The sequence below is a fragment of the Triturus cristatus genome, chromosome 10, assembly GCF_964204655.1.
Source record: "Triturus cristatus chromosome 10, aTriCri1.1, whole genome shotgun sequence".
Taxonomy (NCBI): Eukaryota; Metazoa; Chordata; class Amphibia; order Caudata; family Salamandridae; genus Triturus; species Triturus cristatus.
Window position 1 is genome coordinate 1,166,297,076 of NC_140593.1, and position 21,365 is coordinate 1,166,318,440.

The 21,365-nt window shown below is 43.2% G+C and overlaps 1 protein-coding gene across 1 annotated transcript in view; it reads right to left on the reverse strand.

The window, feature by feature from the left end:
* Window positions 1-21,365, reverse strand: part of LOC146796859 (extracellular calcium-sensing receptor-like) — a 125,186-nt gene that overhangs the window by 63,077 nt on the left and 40,744 nt on the right. The window contains exons 3-4 of the mRNA XM_085631395.1: window positions 14,042-14,866; window positions 3,430-3,657 (exon numbers count right to left, since the gene is read on the reverse strand). Of these exons, the coding sequence (XP_085487521.1) occupies window positions 3,430-3,657; window positions 14,042-14,866 (1,053 nt within the window). The remainder of the gene's footprint in view (window positions 1-3,429; window positions 3,658-14,041; window positions 14,867-21,365) is intronic.

A 21,365-nucleotide genomic window follows, 5' to 3' on the forward strand; every position in this document is an offset into this window, starting at 1 on the left:
GGAGCCTTTTTGAAACAGAAGGGGGATGGGAGCACACTGCTACCTCCCAGCACAGTTCGCCCCTTTGCATCCTGGTACATGCAGTTCAATTTAAATGCTTACTTGAAATTTTGCAGAGTGTCTCACCAAAGTTGGTGCAGGTTAGTGCTGTTAATCTCTAGACACATGTGTTTCTGGATTTCATCCTTCTTCAGTAGAGATAAAACTAAATTCTTCTGGGGTTTGCTGAGAAAGCTGCCACAATCCTCTCAGGTCTCTGTACCTCTCCCTGGCGCACAGGTGCCTCCCATGAGCTCGTCAGCCCAGTGGCTCAAGGGAGCCTTTTTGAAACAGAAGGGGGATGGGAGCACACTGCTACCTCCAAGCACAGTTCGCCCCTTTGCATCTTGGCACATGCAGTTCAATTTAAATGCTTATTTGTAATTTTGCAGAGTGTCTCACCAAAGTTGGTGCAGGTTAGTGCTGTTAATTTCTAGACACATGTGTTTCTGGATTTCATCCTTCTTCAGTAGAGATAAAACTAAATTCTTCTGGGGTTTGCTGAGAAAGCTGCCACAATCCTCTCAGGTCTCTGTACCTCTCCCTGGTGCACAGGTGCCTCCCATGAGCTCGTCAGCCCAGTGGCTCAAGGGAGCCTTTTTGAAACAGAAGGGGGATGGGAGCACACTGCTACCTCCGAGCACAGTTCGCCCCTTTGCATCCTGGTACATGCAGTTCAATTTAAATGCTTACTTGAAATTTTGCAGAGTGTCTCACCAAAGTTGGTGCAGGTTAGTGCTGTTAATCTCTAGACACATGTGTTTCTGTATTTCATCCTTCTTCAGTAGAGATCAAACTAAATTCTTCTGGGGTTTGCTTAGAAAGCTGCCACAATCCTCTCAGGTCTCTGTACCTCTCCCTGGCGCACAGGTGCCTCCCATGAGCTCGTCAGCCCAGTGGCTCAAGGGAGCCTTTTTGAAACAGAAGGGGGATGGGAGCACACTGCTACCTCCCAGCACAGTTCGCCCCTTTGCATCCTGGTACATGCAGTTCAATTTAAATGCTTACTTGAAATTTTGCAGAGTGTCTCACCAAAGTTGGTGCAGGTTAGTGCTGTTAATCTCTAGACACATGTGTTTCTGGATTTCATCCTTCTTCAGTAGAGATAAAACTAAATTCTTCTGGGGTTTGCTGAGAAAGCTGCCACAATCCTCTCAGGTCTCTGTACCTCTCCCTGGCGCACAGGTGCCTCCCATGAGCTCGTCAGCCCAGTGGCTCAAGGGAGCCTTTTTGAAACAGAAGGGGGATGGGAGCACACTGCTACCTCCAAGCACAGTTCGCCCCTTTGCATCTTGGCACATGCAGTTCAATTTAAATGCTTATTTGTAATTTTGCAGAGTGTCTCACCAAAGTTGGTGCAGGTTAGTGCTGTTAATCTCTAGACACATGTGCTTCTGGATTTCATCCTTCTTCAGTAGGGATAAAACTATATTCTTCTGGGGTTTGCTGAGAAAGCTGCCACAATCCTCTCAGGTCTCTGTACCTCTCCCTGGCGCACAGGTGCCTCCCATGAGCTCGTCAGCCCAGTGGCTCAAGGGAGCCTTTTTGAAACAGAAGGGGGATGGGAGCACATTATTTATATGTATTGATAATTAATTGATAATTAATTATTAATTGGTAATACATTTTTATTTATTTTTCCAATGGTAATTATTTTTTATTAATGGGTAACTTTTTTAATTATTTTTTTTATTGGTATTGATAATTAATGTAATCTTATTTTAATATTAATTATTTTTTTCCCTACTGATGCACTCTCAGGAGTGGGAATAGTAATTTTTACCCCTACGCTATCCAACATTTTCCCTACTGTTGCACTCACTGGAGTGGGAATAGTAATTTTTACCCCTACGCTATCCAATGCTTTCCCTACTGTTGCACTCTCTGGAGTGGGAATGGTAATTTTTACCCTCCCGCTATCCAACGCTTTCCCTACTGTTGCACTCACTGGAGTGGGAATAGTAATTTTTACCCCTACGCTAAATAACGCTTTCCCTACTGTTCCACTCTCTGGAGTGGGAATAGTAATTTTTACTCTCCCGCTATCCAATGCTTTCCCTACTGTTGCACTCTTTGGAGTGGGAATAGTAATTTTTACCCCTACGCTATCCAACGTTTTCCCTACTGTTGCACTCACTGGAGTGGGAATAGTAATTTTTACCCCTACGCTATCCAACGCTTTCCCTACTGTTGCACTCACTGGAGTGGGAAAAGTAATTTTTACCCTCCCGCTATCCAAAGCTTTCCCTACTGTTGCACTCACTGGAGTGGGAATAGTCATGTGTACGCTCTCACTATCCAACACAATCTCTACTTTTTTTTACATTACATTTATTATTTTTACATTTTAAGCTTTTTTAAATTATTTTAAGTATGTTTTATTTAATTGTTTTTAATTTTTAATTACTTTTATATTATTTTTAATACATTTTAAAAATTCGATATTTTAGCTAACTATATTTTAACATTCTATATTTTGGAATCGCTATTTTAGTACTTACCTGTTTGTAGATAGGGATTCTATATTCTGTACTTCTATATTTTGGAGTCGATATTTTGGGCATTCTATATTATTTCCCTCGATATTTAGTCACTGAACCATATGGGCCGAATGGGGAGGAGCAGTCCCTGAGCTCATTAAGAGGAGCTGACACTGGTGTACTTAAATGCCATAATTGACACTTGAGGAGCTCGGATATGTATTCATAGTGGATCTATAGATCACATTTCCTTAGAACATCTGCAACCAAGGTGTAATGTGGTAGTGGTTAAGGGAACTCTCCTCATGGGGTCCATTTTAACTACTCAACAGATGGCATTATAAGGAGTATGAAAAAACCAAAGGCTGCTTTCACCTGCACTGCAGGTTGTCCAAGGCCCCACACTCTTTGGGGTGCTCACGTAACCTTTAATGCGTTGTCATGTCCCCTATGCAGCACACCCCACCAATGAAACATTGCACATAAATATGTCTGTGCAAGTCAATACAAACACTTGAGCACGTTCCAAGGTCATATGGTGGGAATGAAGTTTGACCATCAGTTTAAGGTTAGAAGTGAAGCAGGGAAGGAAGTGAGCAGCATCCCATGACTGACTAAACAAAGTGGCACACTACGACTCATGAATAATATGCCAGTGGACACACATTTCTTCATGAGACTATTCACATTGTTTGCAGAACAATAAAATACATGTGACTATATTATACCAGCATTGTGCAGTCTAAGATATAATGAGATTCCTATTGATCAGTGCAGTAGAAATCCTATTGGTCAATGCAACTACTATACCATAGGTGTACCAACTTTTTAAGTGGCACATATAGTACATATTATACTATGAGGATACATTTTAAAAGTGCTCTTGTTCTTTATGATAATATGTTCTCACCTGACTTTGTTTTCCGCCCCACAGGATGGAGGTCTTGTTACTGAGAAATGTAAGGGCTGGATTAGAATTGGGATCATATGTTCCCACTTTAACAAAGCTGCTGTTGTCCTTGGAGGTCACGTGCCAATACAGCAATTCCAGGAATGGTGGGGCGTCTCCGGATGCATCAAAAAAGAACTCACGACCATCAGCGGTTTTCCTATGAACATTTTTCACGTAGTGCAGCATCTGCACAAAAAACACAGCACTCCTTGTTGTAAATGGCATATGAAGACGATGATCAGACATTGATTTACCTTGAGTGTAAGCAATGTTTGAGAGCAGTGCTGTCAAATCCACAGACACTCCAGTGCGGAATGTATGACGTTACAATGCATACATTTACAACACATGCCTTTACAATGCAGTTTTTACATCGCAACATCCTTTAAAATGCATTCTGTTACATCGTATGCCATTGCATCGCATTTTCAGAAACTACCTTTACAACGCATTCCATTACATCGCATTATACCTTTACAACGCATACCATTACAATGCATACCATTACATCACATTTAAGGTAAGTGTTGGATAGTATAGGAGTAAAAAATACTATTCTAACTCCAGTGAGTGCAGCAGTAGGGTAAGTGTTGAATAGCGTAGGGGTAAAAATTACTATTCTAACTCCAGTGAGTGCAACAGTAGGGTAAGTGTTGGATAGTGTAAGGGTACTATGCGTTGCAATGGTATGCATTGTAATGACTTGCGATGTAATGCCTGTGTTGTAGTGACATGCGTTGTAATGACATGCATTGTAATGACATGCGATGTAAAGGATGTTGCGATGTAATGACAGCGTTGTAAAGGTTGTTTCCCTCCAGTGCGTGGGTCCTTAATGTGGTTTCAAATGGAATATGTCTGGCTTTGTTTTATAGACATGTTTCTAACTTCCTCGTGCAGGTTCCTAGGTATTTAGGAAGTTTACACACATAATGAGGCAGGCCCTTCTTTGCCCCCCAAACCTTAAACATGGTTTCTGGTGCCTGGTGTCGCATGTGGCAGAGCTTTCGTAGAGCAATAAGGCATGTTACATACAAGTCAGGGCTGGTTACATATCAACATGCCTGCTTTCAATATGAAGGGATGTGCATAAAAGGCACAGGAGATAGAAAAGTAAACTAAACAATTGAATGGCAATGCTTCTTGTGTGTGCATGCATACAACCCGCCAGAAGAAGGAATCCCACCTGTGGACGACGGACGACAGAAGCCGTGCAACCCAGGAGTGCAGCATCAGAAGGCCAAAGGCGGATTCCTGCACCCTCAAGGACTAGCAGAGTGCGGGTTCGGAGGGGCGGAGAACCGACCAACCCCCCCGCCCCCCACTTCAACAACGTAGAGCAGAGGAGCAGGGCACGGCGTCATGGAGAACCAGTGGGGCCAGCGGTGACCGGTCTCCCAGTGGCGTGTGAGGTGTGTTGGAGCAGCCCTGCATTGGCGGACCGAACCTGTGTAGGACGGCAATCAGGAGCGTGGTCTCGAGCTCCACAACCAGTGAGGAGGCCAACCGATTTTGCCCAGGAGCAGCACCAGCAACGTTCACCAGAGACAAAACTTAAGGGGCAGAAACACTGGCGCGCTGTGCAGCGAGCTATGGTCACACTCCGCGGTCCACAAGAGGAAGCAAGGACAGGTCCCAGAGAGATGGTTGGCGGTCGAGTCATATCTTTCGCGATGCAAAGTTCATAGTATGGGGTCCTTTATACGCACGGGTTGACCTCACCCAAAAATCGCTGACTTGAATAATATCCAAGAACAGATTGTAGCTCAAAGCGCGAAACTAAGCACATTAGTTATTGTTGCACTAAATTGATAGTGCCTTGACGGTAAAAATATATCCCACGTGAGCACCACATGCAACAGCCCCATCGATCTACTTCACATTAAATCAGCAATTATATGGGTTAGTGAGTTAGTGTGCTTTGGGGGCACATGAACTGAAGGTGTGGTGTTTGTGAATACAGTCCAACTGCCTAGGTAAAAAGATGAGTATACTCTGGTTAGAACAAAGACTAATTATGTACTTTTGCAGGAAGGGCACACATTTCGACCCTCGTTTTAGAGTAGCCTGGTATGTTGCGCCCATATGGCTAATGCCGGATCACTTGCTAGCAAACTGCATTACGATTAGTCCTAGGGTCGTCAAAGTGAGGCAGAGGGCGTGCTCACACCAATAAGCTGCCTAGTTACTTCTCTAGAGTGTAGGTTCCTTAATGCCATTACTGGTTATCAGGGGAGGCATCTGACATTTTGTCAGGGGGAAATTGTTATCTTATTTAGAGGCAGTAGGCAAGGTTAATGAGCCTGCAGCAAAGGTGGTACCAGACAGAGCACAAAATTGAGGGCAAGAATAGGTCAGTGGGCTGGCGCGTTATCAAGAAGAGGCATTAAGGCATGGGTAAAGTGGGCTTTGGCCCAGGGCCCCAGCCCTTCAGAGGGTCCCGGATAGAACCAACTCTGTTTTCCAGAGAAGTTTGCCCGAGCGACCTTGAATAATGTTTAAACAGACATTTCAAATACCATGGACCTTAATTCAGTTAGGATGTGGGGGATGCATGAGTCTTGTAGATAATTTTGCTGAGAAATATTGCGTTTGTTTAATGCAATCGTCCATACATAGTTACTTGTAGACCAAAACAGGAACTCTTGTAGTCATACGTCATAGGGATTATGTGTAGGCTTATTAGTATTATTAGTGAGCGGCCACAATTTTGAAAACGCATGTCACTATCCCTAAATATTGAATGTAAACACATTTAGAACTTGGACCAGTGTCCCAGGCAGTGTCAGTGAGCTGGCCAGACAGGACATGACAGGGCTTGAAACGCAATCATTAATTGAAAGTGGTTCTGGACAGGGCCAAAAGGTATGGCTGACCCAGGTACCAAGTACTTGTAGTCAGCTGTCTGGTATAACATTGCCCGTACATCGTTTTGAACACAGAGAATCAATGCTAGTGGTGTAAGGTTGGGATGGTGGTATAGGATACCTGTCTCCGACCGGTGTAACTGTATTAAGAGTCGGATTGGGGCATAGCTTAATGAGTTAAAAGGCATAACTTTTGGGTATGTCAAATCAGGCTCCAGTGCCCTTAGAGTTAGTAGGCAGGGAGACCACAAATAATTTAAATAAGGGAAATGCTGCCACAATCACTGCATCATATGGTAATAATGGTGAAGCCATGCTGCCAGTTGTTGGCATCCCACTTGGTGCTGGAAAGTAATAGTTCGATCAGTAGTTAGCATGCGCAGGTTCAAATCCCACCAATGTTTTCCGATACTGGGACAAGTCCTAGAATCGCCCACAACGGTCAGAAAGGCACTAGTGCAGTCCAATGTTTTTTGCAGTCCTACGGAAAATAACATGGGCACTAAATGAGGTCGGCACCACGGAACCGGAGGCTAAGTGGTTTAGGGATGCGGTCGCGGTGGCTTCCATCGGGGCATGCAGGGTCAGTGGGATAGTGGCCCCCACAGCAGGTAACCCAGGAGCGGCCTGCATACGTCAGGCAGGTGTGAAATTGGGGGCAAGTTGTTTGAAGATCCTCCTGTGTCAGCCAAAGATGCAGATGGGTTTCTCTTGAGGAACAAAGGGAAGGGAGAGCAGGGGAAGCTCCCTCCGATCTTAAAACCGTAGGTAGCGGGGTGGAAGAAACCCACGAAAGACATACAAAAGAGAGAAAAGTTACTAGAGGTAGATGAAAGGCTCACACAGGGTCCTTGGGATGCCTAACGGCAGGGGTACTGAGGGAGCTGAATGACAGGACACAGCCACAGGCTGAGTAGATGAGATGCTCATGCAGGGTCCTAGAGATGCCACACTGCAGGGCCCCTGAGGAGTAGGCGAGGGGCCAACAAAGGGTCCAGGGCAAGCAGAACGGCATTTGCAGCCCGGGCAGGTCCTGACGGACACCACCAAATTCGGTAGCAAGTTGAAGCCTGGAACTGCAGACACAGAGGCCAGGCCAAAGGGCAGCAATGAATGTACAAAGACAATGGAAGTATACAATAACAGTTAGGTCTGGGAGGTAAATTCCATTCCGGTCACGGAATTTGGGTAATTACGCATTCCGTGAAGAACGCAAAATTGCCCGAAATTCTGCGCTCCATGGCTTTGCGCAATTTTTTGCTTTTTCGCGTTCTCAAAATGCGTGTTCGCGAGATATTTCCCTCCGAGCACGCAAACAGCGATTGTGAACAGGAAAAAAACATTCTGAACAAGCAATTCCGTGTGTTCGCGGAATTTCTGTGTGTTCACGGAGATTTCTTACCGTTTCGCAGAGCTTTGCGTAGCGCGACTACGCAAATTCCGCCCACCCCTATAAACAGTGATGTTATGAATGACCAATGAAATTGTGAAATGTACAACCATGTTATGTCTTAATAAACTGTGACCTTTTAAGGTACCAAATCAGGTTGGCAGTGGTGTGATGTAAAGGTAAAAAGGGAGGCAGTTAAGTGGACAATGGGGGGAGGAGGACTCGCCCCTGGGAGGGGTTTGGTTAGGGGAATTGCCTGGAGGCTGGAGCCAGTGGAGAAGGCAGAAGAGGGACCGGAGCAAGGAGGACGGCCGACGTTCAGCAAGCAAGGTAAGTGACTTTATTTTTTTTATTATTTGGCACTCACCTTGCCTGCATGCACGCACCCCCTCCCCCAGCACTCAGTTACCTGCTCCACCGATCCATGTACTTGCCAGCCGCCGATGGAAGAAGAAGAAAAAAGCATTTGATTTCCGTGGCTTCTGCATGCTTCGGCATAGGAGCTTTGTTTTGCACATTTGTATAGCAAAGCAACTGCCGAACATGAGTGACACCTCCTCGCCTCAGATATCATACCTGTGTAGGAAACTAAACTTGGCTGGAAAAACTAAAACAGTTCTTTCTAAAGCAGGCAGCTCAATAGTTCTAGCGTACCTGGGTAATCATAAATCTAACAATACCGAGGGTGCCTCCGGAATAACTCACAATCACCAACACAGACGTATGTGCATCTGGAGTTTGATTTCACTCCCCTCTCTCTAGTTGTTCAATTTTTACTTAAAGGTATTATTGAAGCTTGCCTACCCATTCACAATGATCTACCTAGACCGAGGGTGCAAATCAATGATATGGCCTGATGAAGACCCAGACTAGGTCATCCTTAGAGGTTTGAAACATTGACATTGATCTTTAGTTTAAACAGTTAAGAGTATTACCCAGTGCATCCAATGAAGAAAATTATTTGTGATATGCTAAAAAAAATTGATAACAGCCACTATTTCAGTACACTTTGATGTGGTGCCTGTGCTGTTTCTCACTTTTTCAATGATAACGTGCACTGTACCATGTATTATGCTATTTTTCATCTTGTAAATATTTCTTGCTGCTATGAAGTGAATCTGATTTATATGAACAGCAAGACTTAATAGTTCAAATGAATCTTTTTCGTTTGCAGTAGTTCTTAATTCTGAAAACTTAACAATTCATTGGGTCGTGCATTAATATTGTTCATGTTAACACTGGCAATTGTTTCTGAGTGAACTGGGGTGAACCACTATTATTGTTAAATTTAGAAAATTAACATAGATATGAAAGTTAGATGGCTGATAACATTCAGACAATTTAGATAGTGAACAGACTAATAGGTTAGGGATGTGTAATTAAATATCAGAGAATAGCCAATGTTTGCCTTGATTTGAAATTATCTAATGAATGGTGCATCATAATTATAAGCGATCTGATGCACATTAATTGTAGATAAATACTGATGAATAAATAAACATAGTAAAATACCAATCATTGTGTGCACATATTGATTTCGGGTAACATATGAAAGTTTTATCTATTATCATCTGCAAATGATAGATTCTCTGACAGAGTTGTCTGATTCCTAACACTCCCTGTACAACATGGTATATATAAGTTGTTGGAAAGAAAGTGACAGACACCTGTCAATTTGACCCTCTCTGAAAAGGGTGCATTTCCTCTTTGGGCTAACACGATCCACCAAGTGTGACCCCAAAACTATTGAGATGAACATGACACTGGGCTCTTGAAATCCCCCACTCTATTTACATTTGGCCTACGAGGGCCACTTCACCCACCAGCCCTCATTTTATTTTTGTCTCCCTGTTTCAAGCTGATGATTGAGACGCCCTTTTCCTGAAGACAGGGCTTCATTGCAAAAGTGACCCTGCAGATTATTTGGCATGGTTGATGTCCTTCCTACTCTGTGTGTATCAATGTCTGCATGTATGTATATAGCATTTCTATGGCACGAACCTTCTCAAAAGGCAACAGAGGGCCGTGCATGGCCAATGACAAGCACAAATTCAACAAGTGATACGAGAGGAAGTTGCTCTTTGAGAAGTTAATGTATTGTGATGCAGTTCTCTTTAAAGAGGTGAGTTTTCAACTCTTTTCTAAGTATGAGCATTGTTGGGTGGTATTGATGGTCACAGGGATGTTGTTCCAAATCCTGGGTGCATAGATAGATAAGGCCTGCTGTCTTTTTTCTTTCTCTTCTTAGTCTGCACTATGATGGCATCCTGGGCGCAGGTGTGCCAGGAACCACTCGAGATAGTGAGCTTATCTGCAAGATAAGTAGGGGTGCTGGTCATCATAGCTCTGTAAATGATGCAACTGGTTTTGAAGATGGAGTAGGCTAGCAAGGGGATTCAATGGAGTTCCATCAGGATGAGGGTAAAAGTATCATATTTGTTGAGGCAGCATATAGGATGCCCTTATGGAGTGTCAGTGTGGAATCTGAGAGGTCAAAGAGTAGGGCATTACAACCACCCAGATGTGAGAATACAAGGGCTTGATAAGATGTAAAGTCATTTTTTGAAACAAACAATTTGGTTTTCTTTAGAAGAAAGAGCTGGCCATTGTTGTTGTCTTGGCAATGTGCCCCTGGAGAGTGAGGTTGGCACCAAGGTTGAATCCAAATAGTTTGGCTTTCAGTGAAATTTGGAGTTCTTAGCAATCAAGGTTCAGATCATTGAGACAGGTTTGCACTGCATCTTGTTATTACTGGTAAATAATGTGGATTCTGTCTTGGTTGGCTTGAGCTTCAGGTAGACGGTGGACCTCAAGTTCAGGATGATGTACAAGCAGTGATTGAGGCATAGGGGAACATACTGACTAAACTCTCATGCAGCACAGGGCAGGAAGCAAAACGTCTCAGTGTCTTAGGAGTAAGTGTGTGCATAGGTGGCAAAAGAAGGATCTAATGATTTCCAACATGCTATGGAATCCTACAGAAGGCTCAGCACTGTGTCATAATTTTCTCTGAGCACCATCTATATATCAATGTGGATCGAAATGCTAAAATACATAAGTGAGTTCTCACCTCAGTCTAGGGGGAATTCCGGTGTGAACCTAAGCATGTTGTTTGTGAGTGGCAAAATTATTGATTTGCTCCAGGAATTCTTAATCCCTGATAGGTGAATTAATCTAATATATTCTCTCCGTATTTTATCCAGGCTGTGTTTGTGTTCTACATATAAGGAGATTAAAATATGGCAATTAGGGTATCTTATAGCATAACCACAATAATGCTGGTGGAGCTTGTCGGACAAGGGGTCCAAAACCAATGTAAACAAAAGAGGAGAGAGGGGATACCCCTGTCTGCTGCCCCTTATGATAGCTATGGGCAAGGATCGGTGGTCATTTATAGTTCTGTTAGTTGTGGGCTACATGTAAAGAAGTTTAATCCAGTTTACAAACACTGGAGGGAGTCCAAAATTAGCCAATAAATGGAACAAATATCGTCACTTCATGAAAACACAAGCCCTGGAGCCATCCTGGAAGATCGCTGCTGCATCTAGGTTGGGATCCAGGTCTTGCATGAGTGCAAACAATGTGCGTAGGTTATGTGCTGTTTTGCAGCCTGGGACAATACATCTCTGATCTGGCAGCACAAGCTCCGGCATCAGCAAAACCAAATGGATAGCAATCAGTTTGACCAATATCTTGGTGTCAAAATTGATTAATGAAAATGACCAGTAGGAACCCCAGTGGTACACTGGCTTCGTAGGCTTTAAAAGGGTGACAGCAATCGCTGCTCTCCATAATGGAGGTAAAACACCCATCTTCCATGTCTCCCTGAACAGAGCCAGCAAGTGAGGCACTAACCTGTCTCTAAAGCATTTATGGAATACTGAAGGCAGCCCACATGAGCCCAGGGCCATACAAGTGGGGAGCCCGCCTGTAACACCTCGCAGTTCCTCTAGTGTAAAAGGTTCCACCGAGAACAGGTGTTGTACATCTGTAACCTACCCCAGTGTTGCATCCGTAAGTACTCCTCTATGTGTGACATGAGCTCAGATGTTAATGATTTGTAGAGTGTACTATAACAGGTATGGAAGGCCTGGAGATTTTAGGTTGCATCCCAGTGGGGGTCCCATTTCCATCCTCTAAACGAATAATAGTCACAGCTGCCCACAGGTGTCTCATAGGGATTGCCAGCTACTTGTTGGGTCTCTCTCAATCACTGTACATGTGTGCCCTGACATAATGTCTCCGCTGTTTGCGTCCGTTTCTATGAGCTCACTACATTCAGTAATCTTGTCCCGTAGGCACATTTGTACCGAGATGTCTGCAGCAGAGCTCAGTGACTGTGTGGACTCTGTCAGTTCCAGAGGTCCCACAGGAGCTAGTCACCATCCCATTGCCTCCAGCAGCCCAGCCTTGTTGTTGAGTCCCGCTACCCCCCAGTATCCCAAATGGGCATCAGTGGCACTGAGGAGAAAGAAAGGGCAGGGAATCTCTGGTCTGGTATCAGGGGTGAGTGAGCTTCGTGTTACAGCATTTGCAGGCACTCACCCTTGCCTGATGGGCTCCAAAACCTTACTGTGTTTCCTGGTGGCATCACCTGTCATGCTCACTCCTTAAATTATGGTCCCTTCCATACAAACCATCGTATCCGCATCTCTCTCCCACAAGTGTGGGCTTGGCTCACAGCTTAATCCTACGACGGGGGCAGCCACAGTCTTACTCTGTCCAACGGATCCCCACAACAGCTGATCATCCAGCCCCAGCAAAGCTGGGAGGGCTTGTTGCATTCTCCATTTTGCTGGCTGTAGGAGTGGGTAAAGGGACTGATCTCAGTCACTGATCTCTGCCGCTGCATAGTCCCAGGGAGCGGCACGGCTACAGACAATTCAACTTGACAATCTTGGGTTGCATAAATGTGGATCGAGGCAGATACTGTCCCCCGACAGAAAGTGCCTCAAAGAAGTGAGGCCATATTATGCACCGGCACCTTGGCACCCGTCACTCAGTTCTGATTGAAGGGATGGGATACTCATAATGTTCTTGCTTCCTGATGTTCCTGATACTGCTTACAAATGCTGTAAGTAAGTAAGTAAAAGGATTATCAAGCGAGTGATCACCGAGGTATCTTGGCACCAGCGGAAACCCTCTGAGGTGAAAAAAGCCCAGCAGAATTTTAGGTAGAAGAGGAGGAAAAAAGCCATGTTTTTAATGATTTCCTAAAAATGGAGTGGCTATCTTGGAATCTTAAAAATATGGGGGCAGGGAATTCCAAAGTTTGCCCTCTACATCAGAAAACCTTCTACCACCCCAAGTGAACTTTTTTGTTTTTGGAATGGTAACCTGTCTACTTACTTATTACATCCTTATGATAAAATAATGTTTAAGACAAGCAAGTCATAATGGAGTTATTCCTTGATAACATATCAATAATATTATTACATTAACAGAGCCTTCTCCATCCCAACCCTTAAATCGTGTGTACTTATGAGTCATTTGTTGGACATTTGGTTACCAGTACCTGATGTTAGTAGGTTAGATGGCTGTTTATGGTCAAACATTTATTACAGATGAAAAGCTCACAGGGGGGGGGGTGCTGGTGTATGTTTTGGTTGAGTAAGGCTGCAGGATCCTTGTCTCAGATGTCTGGCTTACTTCACTACTAGGCAAGTATTGGGTTAGGGAAAATTGATTAGGCCTGGGCAAAAATTTCGTTCCGTTCGCGGAAATTGCGATAATTTGACATTTTTGCGTTCCGCGGAGAGCGCGAAAATGTCAAAAATTCCGGTTTCCGCAGCTTGGCGATAATTTGTTTCTTGCTCGCGCTGTAAAATAATACATTCTCGCGCGCGCGCGATCGCCTTACCTGAATCCCTGCGTTTGCCGACAAGTTTTCTTGATCCGGTCGCGTTCTCCATGAGATGTTGTATTGTTTTTAGCCATTTGCGCTGTCTCGCGACAGTTCGCGCCCGCAGTGACGTCATGCGTCGCGCGATCACGTCTTTCTTCTCGCGATCATGCACCGCGAGAACAACTCAAAACAAGATGGCCGCGCCCACAAGCAACCACATGGGTAAGTTGGCGACCCGCAACCATGCAGAAAATCTCGCGAACATGCCGGAAAAAAACTTCCGCATCTTCGCGATATTTCTGCTTGTTTGCGATAATTTTAAACATTCTCGCGATAATTTGCGAAGGTTAATTCCGCAAATTCCGCCCACCCCTAAAATTGATTTCAGTAATGTGATTAGTGGATTGTGAGCTAATAGCAAGGCTTAGCTGGTGAAAGGCAAAATCACATCCACATGAGTGTGCTCACCTGCCATTGTTGAAAATCCTCAAGATCAGCACACAACTTGTTGGTAAAGGGACCTTCTTGTGGCTTGCAATGAATCAGATCATGCAGTGCCTGGGCAAAGGCATAAATGGCGAGGTTTGCACAATAGGGGAACCTGAATTCATTCACATTAAAAACTGAGGCATCAAGGGACTGAATCTTTTCCATCCCAGTGCAGAGTCCTTTATCATCTGTCATGTTCCCTGCATTTGGCCCATTAACAATATTTGTCCAGTTGCATTTGAAAAGTTGCTCCCAGGCTCTCTTTAAAAAGATGTCCTCCAAGTCCTTCAATGGATGCTTGTGATACAGAAACTCTTTAAACCCAGGGATGTCCCCACTATTCGGAGAAAACAATAGTGCTCCGTTCAATGTTTCCCATAAGTCTCTATTAGAAAACACTGCATAAGAAACCCCAATCCATATTTTTCCAGAGATTCTCTGGTGTGATATCCTCTTCAGGACTGGAGTTATTTGCATTACCTGGGTGAAACAGACAATCACTTTGGCAGTGGACTCTTTCACAATGCCAACAACATGGACTACAGATGTGTTGCTGCTTTGTGTGGGGAGAATCTCAAAGAATTCAATGCAAATACCATTATTGGTGGCCTCTTCTTTAAGCGATTGACTTCCCTGGAGACCAAGGTCATTATTGGAGGCCAAAATTCCAATCCATGTCCATCCAAAATAGAGCAATAATTGCACCAGAGCATTTGGCTGGAATGAAAGGCTTGTCACTGTCCGTAGGAAAGTTGGAAACTGGCCTTTGTCACTGAGAATGGGAAGTGCAGCAGCATAGCTGATCTGTTCAAGGGGAAACAGATATATTCTAATTAAAAATAAAGAAATACAAGTAAAATGTTCCTGCTGAGTCATTGCTCACATACTTTTCTAGCATATTTCATTCATGTTTGATAAAGCTTTTAATGATAAAACTTTTTGTACTTACAAATATTGCAATAGCTTTAAAGACATGAGGATCCCAACTTTAGAAGGGTCTATCTACTGAATAAGAGGTGAATAAGCCATAAAGGGAGGAAGGAGCAAATGTAAAAAATCAAGGAAGAATGTGAGAGACTGTAAGGTAGAACAGAGGATTGTAGGAGAAGGAAGAAAGCATGTATGGGAAGAAGGAAATCAAACCAATTTGCTGACCCTATAGTGGCAAAAATAGTGAAACACATTAGATTGTCTTTCACCCCTTCTTTGACTTATGCAATTACCTCTTCTATTATGACATAGAAATATTTGCTAAATGTCTTAAATTGGACAGGTTACCCCTTTTCTCTATCTTGAACCCTGAAACTCGACACAACTTAGTCCCCTCTCATACTTACCTTTCATGCAAATAGTTCTTGAAAATTGTATTGCACATGAAAAGCTACATTGAAGAAAACAACCTCCCCTTTTCCTGAAGAGGACTTAACTTATTTTGAAATGACCCTACAGGAGCTCGAGAATAAACAACTTTACAACGTATAAAATTAAATCCCTGGGTAAGCAAATTTCTGCTCATATCCACTCATCAGGTTGGTTCAAGCCTGGCTTCATGCAACAAATCTTCAAACCTGCAAGACAGCTGCATTGTGGAAGTTGCAAAATCACTTGGTTTAATTCTGGACAAAATCCTTAACCTTCACACGTACATTAATACTTTAGGAAAAGGGAGTCTGACCTTGGTGGGGAATCGAATCTCTCATTCCAACTGAAGACTTCAAAACTACAGTGAAATTACTAATGCTTTCAATGCAAGACTATAGCCACTGATGAGAGGCAGATATAACAATAATCCATTCACCTCTTCTAGCAACATCACATTGCAGCTTTTCTGATCTCTGTAAACAGTAGCCACATAAAGTCTAACTACACATGCTCTGTGAGTCTTTACGTTTAGTGCAACTTTAAGTTAACTGATGGTCAATTTCTCTCTTGTGTCTATTACTTATACTGTGTACTTTACATTATTCCACCTTCCTTAATCTCTGCATGTTATTCATTGTTTATTTCAATTTCTTTATTAAAGTTTGACTTACCCTCCGCCACCCCTTACAAAGTCAACAAAACTACAACAAAACCGCATCTACACATTCAAAAAGCAATCAGATATTACAATTATAAGGAATTCTTTAAAATAAATACAAACGCAATAACATTGAGAGTTTGTATAATGTACATTATTCCCCTTTCCAAGCAGTGTATATAAAAAATGCCTATACTGCAATTTCTAAAATGAAAACTCCCTTAATCACAGGAAGTACTGATTATCAAAAACAATCTGCTGCGTTATTGGGCTGATTTATACTATATAAAACTACAAATATTTAAATAATAAATAGGGTAGGCAATAAGAGAGGAACAAATGAAGCACACAAAGATGCAAGGCATGAATTAAGGGAGGAAGAAAGGAAGATGTTAGGGAATGGAGGATCAAAGAAAGGAAGAACCGAGAGAAGAAAGAAGGAAGGAGGAATGAAGGATAGAAAGAATGAGGAAGCATTAATGCTATGCTAGATTGAAGAGAGGAGTCCAGGAATGGAGGATAAATGTATAATCTCTAGAGGGTATATGTCTTGTGCACCGCAGATCCGCTGCTGTGCGGCGAGTCCGTGCTCGTGGCTGGACATAGAAGCTCATATCCACACAAAAGGTTGCCCCACTCAGCACGACCTCCCGCAGAGTTACCTCATGAATGAACAAGGACTGCAGTCAGACCAGCATCAGAACTTTAATAAAAAATAGAGAGGCTTAATGGGTTTCAAACGTAAGTCCTGTCAGCATGTCTAAAACTGATTCATTGATGTCTGGATACCTCCTGTCCAATCAAAAAGATGTTGGTGGCTGATTATGTGCAGCTCTATGGCCCCACACCAAAAATGGAATACCAGTGTTTTCTGCCACCCAAAAGGGACAAATTGGGGACAAGCAACCTATTCTGCCCACTATACACAAGGGCTAAATAAAAGAAAAAACAAAGGGGTGAGGCAGCCCTATGTTGTACAGGGCTATGTTCCTGCACCAAAAAAGGTCAGGACAGTCTTTTTGCACCCTGAGCAGGACTAATAGGAGACAAATACCCCACTCTGCACCCAAGGAAACTAACGCTCACTATACACCAAAGCTAAATAAAAAAAGTAAAGAGGGTTTCGACTATACAGCAATTCATATGGTAACATATAAAGAATGAAAAAAGTGTATGAATGTTGTTGGAAGGAAGCCTATGTTATTCTGAAATTAAAAATCATAGCACTGTGCATGTCAGTTGGCTCTGGATATCATGTTTTTGGAGAACCTACACATGCTATATATCCTTGTGATCAGAAGGGTCTGTCAGATGTAATGCTATATTGCTATTGTAGATTACCCATTGTGACAAGAAGTTAAAAGCTGAAAAACCTGTCACCACGACTATTTTTTCCTACTCATTTACATTATTATGTGTCATGCAATCATAAAAACTGATTTTGGCTGTTTTGGAAGTTTTTATGATTGCATGGCAAACTGCACAATAAAGAAGAAGAAGAAGTTTTTGAAAAAGAAAAACTCTAAGGATTTGGACTTATTTAAATCAAATTATACTAGCTGAGTGGTGCATTTGGTGCTGTTTTCTATAATGTAGCACAGGGCTTTACAACGTGGCGCATCTCACTAGATGCGTCACTTTGTAAATATGTTGCATAGTGGTGCAATGTTCACGCCGCCTCTGCGTCACAAAAGTGACGCAACGGTGGAGTAAAAGTGTTGCAAGGGGCTTGTAAATCTGCCCCAAAATGTATAGCTTTCATTAATCCCCCATGGTCTGTTTCTACCACAAATTGCAAGTAGGTTGAAACTACAAAAAGTAGGAAAAATGGACTAGCTCTTTGAAAAGATGGTAATCCTACCACAGCAAAATATTAATTGGTGGCATTGTTTTTTTAAAACAATTACACTTTTCCTTGCACTGTATGCTTTTGTCAGGGTTCAAAGCACTAACCTTATGGGTGCAATCTGATGCAGGTGTGATGAGGTTTAGTTCCCAACTTCACCCCTAGATTATTGCGACCCAATACCTAGAGATAACTTGGGAGTCAGTCTACCCCCTTGGGGGAAAGGTAAAATGGGATTTGAGAGAAAAAAACTAAGATTTCATCTTTGATGTCTCTTGCTGGTCTGGTCTTGTTGTATGAGGCCATTGTCTGCATCAGTAGAGGCACCTGGTCATGAAGCGATGAAGTATCTGTTGAGCTGTATGGAATTAAGCAATAGTTTCAGTATACACATCTGACAGTTTCTACCTTCAGTCTGACACCTCTGAATTAAAGCAACAACTGGGCTTACCGCTCTGTTCACTTTGTCAGGCTAACCAGTATGATGAATGTTGGTGACTGAGTGGGAAAATCTGAGAGAAAGAAGGATTTTCTGGTGACCATGAATTTGATAATCCCAGATTAACCAGAACCCACCTTGCCCTTCTGAATACTTTGGGTGGGTAATGCAACTTTAGAGAGTTGAGGTCCTGTATTAAGGAATTCTTGTCATTCCTTCTAAACCTCAAAAACGTGTATATTGCTGGGGTGTGAATCTTTGACCTTTGAAGGCTATCTACAAACTATGCATTCACTGTAAGCACTGTTACTACACAATCTGCAGTAAACAAATTAAAATGCCTAGTCATACTTATGTCTTTTCTCTTGTAGGACTCTGTAGAGCCTCTCAACTGGCTGTGTAATTTCACTCAACCTGGAATCCCTATGTGATGCAACAGAAGGGAGAGCTTTCCCAAGGATGATAAGTGTTCTTTGCTGTGCTGCATGCTCTTTAATCCCAGGAATAGCATTTTATTTTTATTCTTTGTTTTCAGGTGTTCCAGGTTTGTGAATAGAAGACAACTTAGCTCAGAGAGTTCGGTGACTGCAGGAGCTTAGGTGACAGGAGATGCGAGCATCCACTGTTGAAGCTGGAAGAGCTCAGAAGGATCCAACCATGTTGCCAGATAAGTACTAAATAATAGGCAATGAGTAAGGTGGTGCATGGCCTTTTCTAGGTGGCTGTGCCTAACATGGCTCCCAGTCTAGCAAGATTTGGCTTTCCTGAATTAGAGGAGCATGCAATGGAGCAGAAGCCTTTCCCGTTACTGGAACTGCAACCCTGGCACCCTCTTGTTGCTGATGATTAAAGCGCATTGGGTGTCTGTACTCCTTTCATAGTCATGTGTGCTTTTGGTGCACCAGTCTGCAGTTGAGGGTTGCACGGCTTTAGGTTCCTGTACCCCTTGGTCCCTCACTATGGTCTTGTGTGCCTCTAAAGACCCTAAGCTGCCCTCAATGGTCTCATGAGTCTCTGGTGTTCCCAGCAGCTGTGCCAGTTTTTTCCACAATAAAACAAAATGTATCTCTATTTTGGTGATTTTCACAGTTCACTCCAGGGGACTCTCAAATCCTGGGCACCTTTAGAATCTCCAGGATGTTGAAAATAAAGGACAGAAATTTGGTGTGGAGAAAAGTTGTGAAGGTTTAAATGGGAGCTACTCCTAAGATCTAAAAAAAAGGGCTTCGCACCAGAGTGGGAAAGCTCTAGAAGCCAAGAGGTTAAACAAACATATGTACTCTCCTTCAGCACTACTAATCCCTGAACCCTAAAAACCCCTTACTACCCACAACACCACCTGTACCTGACTCTAAAACCTCTTTACTACTACTATGTATCTTTCTGAGCTCTAAAAACTCCTACTCCTTCGTACCACTCATCTCTGAGCCATTTAATGTCCCTATTACCCATATGCACCTGCCGTTCATGCAACCTACAAACTCCTCCTTACCCCTATGCATTACCTCTCCCTGAGCTGTAGAAATTCCCTACTGCCCCTCAACAGTATCCACCCCTAAACCCTAAACATCACTTACTACGCATTTGCACTGCCGATGCCTAATTCTTTCAAATCCATTTCTACCTCCATACAGTACCTATCCCAGAGCCCTTTGCACCTCCTGTCCCTGAACCCAAAAGGCTCCTTAGTACTCCTAAGCTCAAACCATCCCTGCACCCTGAAAAACTAAACTATGCCTTAAGAGTACTCATCCCAAACCCCTAAAAATCCCTCACCAACCTTTCGCACTACACATCAATGAACCTTACAAGCCCATTTCTACCCCTATATCCTACTGTTAGACCTGGTATCTTTTGGCATGGTTTCCTTGTCATTTTACCTCTGACCCCCTGTTTTTGACTGTGTGTTGCATTTTGTTTTTGTTGGTGTTAAGACTCTGGGTACCACTGCTGACCAGAGCTAAAGTGCAAGTGCTTCCTGTCTAAACTGTCATGGAATTTGGTTTATTCCTGATTGTCACATTTGATTTACTAGTACGTCCCTAGTACAGTGCATTGCGTGTTCCTAGGGCCTGTAAAACACATGCTACTAGTGAATCTGCAGCACTAATTGTTCCACCCACATGAGTAGCCTCGCAAATATGTTTCTGACCTGCCACTTTAGTATCTGTGTGTGCAGTTGTACACTGCCCTTTCGACAAGTGCACCTAATTGACAGGCCCAAATCTTACCTTTAATTACATATAAGGCATCCCTAAGGAAGGCCCATGGTGCCCCATGGGCAGGGTGCAGTGTATGTAAATGGTAGGACATGGACTGCTGTGTTTTATATGTCCTTGTAGTGAAATACTTTTAATTTTGTTTTCCACTACAGCAAGGCCTATCTCTCCAATTGCTTAGCATTGGAGCTGCCTTGTAACATCTTACACGTGTTTCTGCCAATTGGGAGCTTATAGAAAACTGGAGTTTGGTGACTCTGGACTCACAATTTAAACATACATATTTTAGTAAAGTTGTTTTTTAAATTGCACTTCTGAAAATTGTTTGTGTATTCACTCTCGACAGGCACACAAAGGAAACTGAAGTGTGCCCTGCATATCCTGATGGCCCATTACCAGGTTGATGAGCCTTCCTGAGGTAGAGTGGTGGGAGGAGTTGTCACTGACACCTGAAAAGGGCTCTGTCTGTTCTCACACAAAGCCGTCTGGAGCCAGTGCAAGGAAGGGCACTACAAAGACTTTCCTTTGAAATTTGGCTACCTCAAAGGCTGAAATGGGTATGCATCCTGGACCTCTGACACCATATTCCTCAGAACACTTCTGGATTGTGGACATTCTGCCAGGAAAAAGAGCTCTGTTGTTTCAGTAGGGACTGACACTTTGCTGTTTTCTTTGCTGTTCTGCTGTTCTGGCTGCCGTTTACTGCTTCTGTCCCTACAGCGAAAGACCTGTAATTTGTTTTCTACATCCTGCTTTTTGCGGTTCTCCAAGGGCTTGAG